We start from the raw sequence: 12,235 nt of genomic DNA on the forward strand, positions 1-12,235 counted from the left end.
CCGTTTGGGAAGTAGGCGTCTGATTCTCTGACCTGAGATCTGAAATCAATACCAAAACTCACCTGATCCTCCTCCCCGCCACCCTCCTCGTCGTAGTTGAGCACGTTCTCTCGGATGTCCTCCCAGCCGTCATGGTGTGCAGACACGTGATATACACCCTCCTTCAGCCCCTTATAGCTCCTCCAGCGCGTGTACAGGAAAATCCCCAACAGCAACACTGCAGAGGCACAGGAAGTGGTTGAGAATTACCTCGAGTGCAGATCAAGGATCACTTTAGCCTGTTATAATTTACAGAAACACTGCCCCTGTTCACGGATCAGACGTTCAAGCCAGGTGGGTTGTGAAAGCACATCGCCTGGAGCATCCCTCAGGTCAGGCTTCCCTGGCACTGAGGTAGCTTGATGTCAGTGTGATGACTTTGTATAGATGGCCTTGATTTGCCACAGACACATTATTTCAGTGAGCGCTGTGGCTCGTGTCAAGCATAGCTTGCTGAATCAATCCTATTTGGCACCACTCTGACCTTTAGAGTATATTATCTTGCTATCGAATGCCCAGCACACTTCAATCTGCCAACACTCCATTCTCTCTCTTTTCGATTCAGATATCTTCTCCATTTACCTTCTTCTTTTGTGTGCTTGCCTTTTGTGTGTTTCATCTCTATCGCTTTCCCTTTCAATCCTCAAACCTTTCGAGCTTTTCCCTTCCTCCTATTGCTTCCACTTCATTACCTCAGCAGGCATAATATGCGCCTTCTGCAACGTGTTTTAAGGTCAGCCCCGTAAATAATTCCAGTTTTAGATGTTCATGTCGCAAAGACGTGAGAACCTGACACATGGTGAAGGGACCATAAAGAGGCAAAGAAAAGCACGCCGTCTGCTAGAAGGTCTCATAATGGCTGTGTGAGTACTTGATAACTGCTTTTGGATTAATCTAAAGGATTTGTGCACTTAACTGAAAAGCTCACAGCACAATTCCACACTGATACCTCTTAACGGACTGAAAATCGCACTTAGACTCCCTACAACCTCAATCTTTGCCACCACATGCAGCTACACATCAAATATCTGCTCTTTTTAAAATTTGTCATGCCGTGTTGTCACCAAAGAAAGGGAGATACTAGAAGCAAAAAGACATCTTTAGTTCGGTTTTGTCCTTGAATCAGTGCAATGAATAGAGATCAAGATTTGAAAGGTGCCGTCTTTGTAGTCAAATGCTCCCAGTAACTGTGTACAGCAATTTATGATTAAAACAGGATGTCTTGGTGAAGGAAGACCATTTCTGTTCTGACATATGGCATGTGTTGCGGCATAGTTCTGGTGTGTTTCTAGCTTCGTAAAAGACAATGACAAGATGTGCAGAAAGCCATATGGAGTGTGTCTATTCAACTGCAATCATTTGTGGGGGCAAAAAAATGTTTCAGACATCTGTGACGCATGTATGATATACAGAATGTGTGTATAAAACGTATGGAATTTAAAGCAATCTGAAAAGAAATGCTTCTCACTCAAAAGTTTAAGAATCTTTCAAGATCATTTTTGATCTGTCAAACCTGTCCATGCACTGTATGAGAGGAGAAATGCTAACATTTATATAATATTATCTTTTATTCACCACCAAATGTGACTAATTTATTTAATTTCTGTCTAATAATCTGCCTTAAACATAACATAAAGGTCACTCTCATTCTATTTCCCTCTCTCCAACACTGCAAGTTTTCAGTGATTTTTTTGAATGCATCTTGTGTGGTTGATATTGAGTGAAAACCTCTTCATTTGAGTCCAGACAGGCCTTCTGTCTCCATGCTGCCTGCTTCATCGATCATATGACTCTTCAATCTGACCCCTCAGACCCCTCTCAGGACGCCCAAGACCAGTCCAGCATCCTAATCTCCACTCCAAGAAGACAAACACTACACTGTAGGAAAGGCGTTCAGACATCTCTCTTCTGTTTCTGCTGTGGAATAAGCTCCTGCATCGCAAACTATGTTTCCATCCACCTATTTTTATGCACATTTTGGATATGTGCATAACTGAGTAGGATACTCTTTTATTGGATAAGAAAAGAAGCGCATAAACTAAGATGAAAACAATTTGCCATTTTGCGCATTAAAAAGGTCATGTGATTTTGTTGTTAGAGATCATGTGATGATGAAAATGTGTGTGAATGGCCAAACTAGCAGGCTGACCACATTGTAAAACATCTGAAATGTTGTTTTTGTCATTATAAAATGCCGTAACCATTTCAGTATTAGTGTTATTATATTATTAATTACATCCAGAATCAAGAGCATCTGTGCTCAGCGTCTCACGGCTTCAAATGCCACCACATTCATTGCGTCTCAGCATTTGTCTTCTGAGATGTAAGTCATTTATTAAATAAAGAAAAGATTCATGCAGCTTCTCCTACCGCAGCAAATTTCATTTTTACTTTTGATATTTATTTGGTGCCAGTTAATCAGGAAGTGATAATTTTGTTCTCTTTGACTTGTTGGATGGAAGCGCTGCTTTACTCGCACGTCTTTTATGCAATAATCTTGTTTTGAGCATACATTTAATTTGCATTTTTGGATGGAAAGATAGCTACTGTGAAGCAAAACTCAAATTCTAAAGATTACAGACCTTTATAACCAATGGAGAAAGATTGTTTTCCTCTTTGAGCTCTTCACATTTAGCACCGAGTGAATAGAGCTGTTTAAAGATCTATCAAGGTTTCTGATAAACACTGGGACAAAACACATTAATGATGATTTCTCATGGTCATTACATTTATTGTGTTTCTCAAGGAAAACACTATAAATCAATGCCTGGGCAAAACATTGTGTTCTATTAAATGAAAAGCATTGTTCATCATTAATATATGCAATTATTAATTTAATTCCATGGACATGCTCTGAAAGAGGCCCTGAATGTTATTTTCCATGCAGGAAAGCAAGCAGACAGGACAAAAGATACAGTAAATCCATTTGTGCTAACAATGAGTTTAACAGTGCAAGACTGTAGAGGAGATCCAGGCTCTTTCTCTCTGATTCTCAAGACTACCATTAATTTAATAGCAAATACTGACAAGTTTTTACATTCAACTCACCTATTCTTCAACATTTTCCCTTACTATCTTAACCACAATTGTGAGTTTATTTAAACCTTGGGTTTATTACAGCTTGCGCCAATGTAAACTGCCTGTTTGGTGTTAAAACAGCACTGTTTGTATTTACTAAGAACATGCAGAGAATAATATCCATGGACACGGCTATTTTTGACTTGAGCTTACTGATTATGCCAGGGGTGTCAAACTCCATTCCTGGAGGGCCACAGCCCTGCATAGTCTAGTTCCAACCCTGCTTCAACACACTAAAGCTGCGGTCACACTGGACTTTTCTACCTATTGATTTCCATTCATACAGTATGCACGCGAATTCGTCAGACCGGAAATGCGAGATCGTGTGACAAGTTTCGCAGATCGCTGCGTTGTGAAGTTCAAACTTGGTGAACTCTGACACGTGAAATAGCATCACGTGACTGCGTGAGACCAATCGAGGATGAAAACATGACCTCTCTGTACAGAAATGTTAAATATGGACCAATTGCTCGCTTTTTTAAATGTCTAATTGTCTTATTTAATCCTGCCCCTTTTCACAGCGCCATACTACAAAAGCTCACAAGCTCAAACTTTAGTGTGACTGCAGCATTACCTATAGGTTTCAAACAAGCCTGAAGGACTCAATTTGTTTGATCAGAAATGTTTAATTAGGGTTGGAACTGTGCAGAGCTGTGGCCCTCCAGGAACAGAGTTTGACACCTGTGGATGTTGCATTTGTAGAAGTTTCCTCATCATATGCAAATTTGTGGGAAGAGAATATTTAGAAGAATCACGCAATGCATTGATTACAGAATATTCTTCTTTTTATTATTAATGAAAGGGTATTTGTGACCATTATTTAACAGCTAAACTAAACAGCACAGTCATAAAAAAAAGAGAGCATGTGTTATGGACACATTTATTTGGAATGCCAGAGGAACACATCGTCTGAACATATTGTTTGTCAAGCCATATTATATATTTATTTTGCTTCAGGGATTAAAAGACACCTAAAAAATAAGCAATAGGGTGAGTCACGTAATACCAGCACAATCTTAGTTTCCTCAGGCAGTTTGGAATCAGTTCTCCTTGGTCCTGAACTGTCAAAACATTTGTCAAAATGTACATCTTGCATATTATCTTGCATAAAAACAGTCAGATATGGCTTACTGTAACTGTTACTGCGTTCTTCAGTTCTGTCTTTGAGTGTCTACTATATGTCTTTCACTTCTATATGCAAAATGTTTTGTGGTCACATATTAAGATTGTATATTTTGTGGGATATGCCTATTGTTTGACCAATAAATAGCTAAATAGGCATAAATACATAGTATATACTCTACTTTTGTTTAATGTGTACCATAACTTATTTGAATAAATGAGTGCGTGCAATGGACAACTGTATAAGTAAAAAAAAAAAACAATAATGAGATGTGACATTAATTGTGTGTAAACTTTGTTTTCAGAAAGAATTTTTGGGGATATTTTCGTGTGACCAAGAGTCTGCATTTTCAACATTAAAATAGCTTCACGCGGAAAAAAAATGTTTATGTCCACTAAGAAGAATGGAGATGCCACTTGCTGTCATGTCTGCTTCGGACATTAAAAGGCAAAACCTTGGCAAAAAAAAGGAGAGCCGACATGAACAAATGGAAGGACAGAGTAAGGAAGGCTTTGAGGTATGCTGGGAAACCATATTTCAATCGAAGAGGAGAACAAAAACCAGGGAAAAATCCACTGAAAGAGGTGAGTGGAAGAACCATACATGTGATGTGATCTCTCTATTTCTCTGAACAGCACAAAAACTTTTTAACCTATCAAATAAACCACATACCATATATAATAAAGCTGTATCTAAACATACAAGAGGTGATCAACTGTTCAGAAAGTTTTATTTATTTATTGCTTAGTTTTGATAATCGATTGTTATTGCCTGTACTGTAAGAAGGTCTATGCATTTTACATCTTTAAATAATAATGATTGACAGAATGGAACTTGACAGAAAAGCTTCATATTAACCTGACGTTTCTGTTACTGTATTAAAACTATGATTAAGGAATCAGATCTTTAGTGGTTTAAAGTGACATGATGAATTGCCAATATGCACAGCTAGTGTTTTTCAGTCAATGATGAACTTCCGGTTAAGGCTTTATGTGACTATTTTCAATTTTATAAGGTTACAGCATCGACGTTGTAATGTAATTCAAATACAATCAGTTAAATAGACTTGCGCATCCATTTGGTTGTTAAAGTGTAAAAAGGACGAAATACTGTTTAAACGCAGGCGCCGTCATTAGCAGCAGGTCAGCGCAGAAGTCCCATTGAAAACACTTGAGGAAAATGTATATCCATATTTTAAAGACATGGCATGGAAAATTTTAATTTAATGCAGTGCTTCTTGTTTGTTCTGACAACCACTTTATTTTGTATCTCAGCCAGGCAGTAAAGATCATTGTTTTTTGAAAGAAATCAGATCTTAAATGCACTGATTTTGTATGGGATGCCAATTAACCGGAAGCCCTGGGGCTGGCAGACTGAATTCAAAAGTCTGTGTGCATATACCATTGGAGTTATATTGTTATTCCACGCTAACTGGACATATACAGTTCTTCCAAATATGAGATATATAAATTACAATAACTAAATTTTTAATACTGACACTGAAAAATGTTAACTCCTTAGAATTAAGAAGCTTTTGTTGTCTAGCTTAAAGTAAAATACAAATATATAATATAATGTTCACAATCCAAATGAATAAATCTTATTAATCAAAATAGCAAAATATGGACATATGGTTCTTCGTCTCATAGTCTCAAATAACTACATTTTGTGTTGTAGGCTAATTTTGATATCACAAATTATCTAGCACCCAGAGATATTTGACTAGCACCCTCTAACATTCAGCTAAACATTAAAGAAGATTTTAGCTTAAACCATGGACTTTGGTTATTCATAAAATTTAAGTCAATGCTTGGCCGTAAAAATAAATAAATAAATAAAGCACAGGCAAAATCAAATTAATCCCCATATATTTAACCCTTTAATTGTGACACAACTTTTTATAATATCAGCATATAATATATAATTTTATCAACATAACTTTGGGTTTAGACAAAATTATACAAATCTTTGAGTGAACTATTCCTTAATGCATTTAACAGAATCAGATAACTATCCAGTCATGAAAAGACCATGTGTAAATTTCCTCCAAGATGCACTCAAGATGACTAATCCAATCATTCAAACCTTCCAAGGCTCAGCCAAGTGTAAATGCATCTGGTCGTTCAGACCTCGTACAAAAATGTAATTCTCTCTTGATTTTCTGCTGTACTTTCTGTTCTGTTCTCTTACTCTCTTTCGGTCTATTATAAAATACCACTATCTATTATTTCTTGACAAAACGGGTAGTAAATGTTCCATCTTACCTCATATTTATATATCAATAAAAGCAAAAAACAGCCAGGGTGTAACACTTTGTATTTTTTATGTGACGTGCTACCAGGTTTCTTCGTTTAATAAGCAATCTCATAAATTATTCAGGACTCTATATGATCATACCTGAGACACATTCAGATGAATCTGGGGCTAAAAAATGGAATTACTGATCTGAAAATGAAACGTTTGATACAAAACCTCGCCTTCCGTCTCACATTTAAGGTCCACACATCAGTAACCTGTTTCAGGAAAGCAGACACGCTTCATCTTCAAATCAATATGAGCATGACATTTACTGTTATCCCCATATGAACCAATCTACACACAAACCAGAGTAGGGTGATAATAAAGGTTGCATACTATCATATATTTTTACTATTCATTATTTTTTTTCCTTCACCACATCTACATCCACACACACGTGTACATCTATCTTTATGGGGACTTTCCATAATGCTTTTTATACTTACTGTACAGACTGTTTATTCTATCCTTCTACTACAACCCAAATATCACAGGAAACAATCTGCATTTTTTTTTTTTCTGTGAGATTTATGAGCCTATTTCTGCATGGGAACCAAACGATGTCCCCACATTGTCAAAGGCATTGCTATACTTGCACTAGTTTGTTTTGCAGCTCAACACTGCTTGGTCTCAAATGCCCTGGAGCCTCAACACAAGATCAAACAAAATAAAAAAATCCAGCATGTTTGACTTTCTCCCTATGTCTGAGTTTGCCTAAATTATGAGCACCCTCCACAATGGTAGTAAAAGCTCAACTCAACTCATTATTTAATAAACATTAAAGGTGCTGTATGTAAGTTTTTGACTCTTCTAAAGCATAAAAATACCATAATATATTTGCAGATATTTAAGAAACATGTTAAGTGAACATTCTTGTTTATCTGAAAAACAATGCTGAAGTCAGGTATTCTGCTTTAAACATGTTATGTGCCGGAACGGCTGTTTGTTTTGATTCTTTTAACACTGAATAAAGCACTTAAGGTGTACCTGAGGTGATCATTGTTCACCTGTGAGAAATAGAAGCCGTTTCTAAAATAGAAATTTCAAGTTTTGGTTAAGACAAAAACTCAATTTAGCATAGAAAATAGTTCCTCTATTGCATGCTGTTGTTTTTAGTTAGAAAATGGTAGGGATGGCTCACGTGAAACTAACAGTTTAGAGATCCCAAAGCAAGTGTAAGTGTTTCGACTGCAACGAAGCATGATCCAAAACACCCAGGTCACGTGACTAAAGTGTTTCGAAACACCAGGTCACGTGACTAAAGTGTTTCGAAACACCAGGTCACGTGACTAAAGTGTTTCAAAACACCAGGTCACGTGACTAAAGCAATTCAAAGCATTGGTCATTTCAGAGGGGTTTTGAGACTTGGTGAATCTGTGTTTGACTGCCAGGAACGGAAAAAAACCTCTTGTGTAGCCGAGTGGACCGTGCATGTGCGCAGAGTACCCATGCTGCAATAGTTCAAATCCCGACGTGTACAAATACGTTGAAATTATGACTTGAGGCTTTTTATAATAATTTTACAATTTTATGACCAAAACAAGAGATATTTATTCACAAAGTGTTCATTCGGATGTCAGACCAATGTTAAAACAAAACCCGTTACACGAACAGAGCACTTACAAACTAACATCTATATGTAGCGGCATCACACTAGATTCGAACCCATTACCTCTGCATGCAAGGCAGGAACTCTCACCGCTTCTAGGGATGCTCATTTCGGTTAATTTTGCCAATGACAACCGCCGCTCGTTAACCGAATAACGGTTAACTGGTCAGATTAATGTTCAATTATTATTTAATAAAAAAATAATAATTGACGTGTCTATTTTTTGTGACCCATTAAATCTTGCATTTATAAAATACTGATTTATTTTAACATGCTAACATAAGCATACAGAACAACAGAGCATCTTCATGCACCTGCAGTGTTTCCAACAGCATAGAAAAAAATATATAAAAAGAATAAAATAAATAGTCCTGCCCTAGATATTTTTCACTTAAATGACAAATTTATTTCCACAGCATTTAATTAAATTAATTAACATTTAATTAATGCTCCGCTCTAATTCTTCAGAAACGTCTGTCAACATTTTTAATATAAGCCATTAAAGATTATCTCTTGAGCGTCTGGGTTTTACCTTAGAGCTTGTGTGCTTTTATTTCCTCCATCTCACTTGCGGTTCATGTGGGCTACGTGTGATAAAAGACAATGATGAGGCTCATATGCTGACTTTTAGTAAACTATAGGCTACTATAACATATATCAATTTTGTTGTTTGCATTTGATATTGCATTACTTTAATTAAGTTTTTAAGCTGTAAAATGAAAGCCTCAGTTTGGTGCAGATTTATCTTTATGCAAAAATCAAGAAAATCTTTGGATTAGTTTGATTTGTAGATTATGTAGGCTATTTTAGAAATGGATATTTTATAAGAACTATTAATAACTGTCATTTTCCAAATGGAAAAAAATGTTGGTTTGTTGGTTGTACACTAAATCACCAGCCTATTTGCCTATTTGTTGAGTTTATGACACCGATCCAGGACAAAGGCAATTAGCATCAGCGCTGGTCTGGCATCAACTCATCTGTGTCAAACTGTGACCAGCAATATTCTTCTTTCCTTTTGCTTTTTTGGCAAATATGTCTGTAGGCACATATGGTTGCACCTGTTACCGTCCCACCAGTTAAAAAATATGTGTTACACGTTTTGGGGCTGATTACACCAAACATGCTTTTCTGTTCCAAAACGTGCCTTTTTTGTTAACAAGAAAAAAAGAGGCAGTGCTATTTTTTATGTCATTAGGAAAGAACTAAATCAGCTGTGTATTGTGCACGAGTGTTGCTGTCGATGTTGTTATAATTGTAATATTTAATAATATTTTGATATTCAGGATTTGTAAAGATTTGTAAAGTAATACAGCTCTGGATAACTTGAAACAGCGACCACAAGTCTCTCCTTCATCTTTAAAAGTTCTCTGTAGTCGTATTGACAGCACAAACACTGCTGTCACCTCAACGGAAGAATGAAAAGATGTGACTGATGTAACGTGCTTTTTCCACTCAGAGTTTACTATTATTTTAACTGCAACCACACAGCGCGCAATGGCAAAAACGTGAGGCACGCAGGATGCATAAGCAGCGTGCAAAACACTTGCGACCTTTAGTAAAGCATTCAAAAGAAGCCTCTCTCAATGCAAAAAGTGCATTCGCTGTGATCAGCCCCTTATGCAGCCAAACTTTAAAAATATATAAAACAATATTTTTTTTCAGCATTTAACTGATACCATTAATTGGTTAAAAATGCACCCTTTTGGTTAACGGTTATTCAGTTATTTTGAGCATCCATAACCACTTCACTAAATCACTCGAAAACTCAACTCTACAACGTGGGGTAAAATACCTCAATTTGCTTAATTATTTCTTTGCTGAAGCTGTTTCAGAGTAATATATAAGAGGCTAAATTATTATATGCATTTGTTTATATGACAAAACATGTATATTGACCCAAGAAGGTCCATACTGGCTCCAAAGGCAGATACTGATAAGATCAGGGCCTGGTATGTGGACTTTGGGGGTTTTACGATGTGGTCACATGTTGATTGGTCAGTTTGAATGTCTCAGCATTTGGGCTTTAGTCACATGGTCAAGAAAGATAAAATAGGTGGTAAAACGCTGCTCTGGCTCTTTTCTTTTCCTGACCTGTCTTTTCCTGGTCTGCTTTTCTCCTCTCCTTCTCTGGAGTCTATCTTCTCTGACTCTACTGCAATCAGACTAACTTCTGGGCCTGCTCTCTTTGTCGCTCTCTCCCTCCTCCTGTGTCTCCCCTTCTACCTCTGGTAACTTTAATTTTACATTTAAGCTGGGTACAATTTATATCATATGCTTTTATCATTTCATATTTGATCATTTTATACAGTTATTTTGTAACTAATTCAGTTGTAACCACAGAGAATTATTGTCATTAACTCATCTAATTTTCAAGTATTTGTAAATTACTTTTGATTTAACATTAACACTTAACTGTTCCATATTGCAATACAATACAATCACATAATATCAACGCTCTCCCACATTTATAGCTATTAATACTGCCCATTCGGCAGAACTACAGTTCGAACCGCTGTGGTTTTAAAACCCAATCCTACAAATACATAAAAAATGACCCTTATGTGTCACTGTAGAGATGGGTTTCAAAATGTTTTGAAGCTTCGACACATTTGCTTTCACTGTTTCAGTGTTTCATGATGCCTCGCTTTGCCCACCACTAGAAAATGACTCAAATCAGCCTTTAGGCTCGATAGTCAGGCACACTCACATCAATCTGTCAACCTGCTCTTACGTGGACTGATCAGAGAAAGAGCCGAGTGAAAAAGTGTTTTGATCCAGGAGTGCAATACCTAGTTTAACCACTGGGTGTCAAACTTACATACTGCACCTTTAAATATTGCCTTAAAGGTGTAGTGTTGTTCGGAGTTAAAGGATTATGAAACCAATGCAACATTTTCTGAGATTTTACGAGGAGTTTGTGTAGCAAATCATTCAAATCTGTGGGGATAAAAAATTAGGGAACAAACTAAAAATAAATGTTATTTTTAAAAATCATTACAAATTTGAAATTTTTTTTTTGAAGAATTCGTACAACTCTGGGATCACACGTAAGAAAGAAACGTGTTCGCAGATCAAAAGTTTCTGCAAGTCTTGGACACAGTCATGATTTGACTTCATTAGTGTAACCCTTCATTCAGCTCTTTGATAGAACTGATCAAACGGCTTAACTAAACACAGCAAAATAAGCCTTTGAAGTGTTTTTTTAAAGACGCAACAGCATGTTCATATATATTTCACTGCAGAGTAAAAATACAAGCTGCTGTGGGTTTATTTGTGCAATAAATGACCACAATCAATGTATATAAGTGTATCTGTAAAGCACAGTGAACTTATAAAACCATGTAAAACATGTGCTCATTTGTTCTCTATTAGTAAATTGCATTAATAAATTGTGGGGAAAAGTGAGATTTCATCTCTTTCAAAGCAAAATCTAAATCTTAAAAGACTGTTTTCCTAACCCTACCCACCTCCACACTGTAGCTGAACACATCTGGCTGCATTTCTCAAAATGTTGAGAAATGACCAGAACTAATGAGTGGCTACATCAAACAGTAAAAAAAACTTCCAAACCATGTTTGTGTCCTGTCCCAATAACCATGGCAACCATATGACAACCCAGCATGTGTGTGTTTATAAAGATGTCTAACAGATCCCCAAACATAGATGCTTAGCTAAAACAAGGCTATATTTGGTCTGTTAGTGAAAATCTAATGGTCCAAAACTAGACTAGTCATCAAACTGAGAGTAATGAATGACTACACATTTAACTACACATTTCTGCCTTTAATCAATATTGGACCTTTGTTAGACATCTATTAAATTGTAAAATCTAGTATATTGAGGTTTCACGGTAACTTAGTGGTTAACACTGTTGCCCAAGAGTAAGACAGTTGCTGGTTCCAGTCCCAAAGGCCAGTTGGCATTTCTATGTGGAGTTTGCATGTTCTCCCTCACAGTCCAAAGGCATGCACTGTAGGTGAATTGGGTAAACAAAATTGGCCATAGTGTATGAATGTGTGTGTGAATCAGCGTGTATGGGAATAGTTGGTGGTTAATTCCACTGTCGCGACCCCTGATGAATAAGG

General features: G+C 36.7%; 1 protein-coding gene across 1 annotated transcript in view; it reads right to left on the reverse strand.

The window, feature by feature from the left end:
* Positions 1–12,235, reverse strand: part of si:ch211-186j3.6 (neural-cadherin) — a 440,558-nt gene that overhangs the window by 3,510 nt on the left and 424,813 nt on the right. Inside the window, 1 exon segment of the mRNA XM_056462007.1 lies at positions 63–217. Coding sequence (XP_056317982.1) covers positions 63–217 — 155 coding nt within the window.

Source organism: Danio aesculapii, chromosome 7 (assembly GCF_903798145.1).
Source record: "Danio aesculapii chromosome 7, fDanAes4.1, whole genome shotgun sequence".
Taxonomy (NCBI): Eukaryota; Metazoa; Chordata; class Actinopteri; order Cypriniformes; family Danionidae; genus Danio; species Danio aesculapii.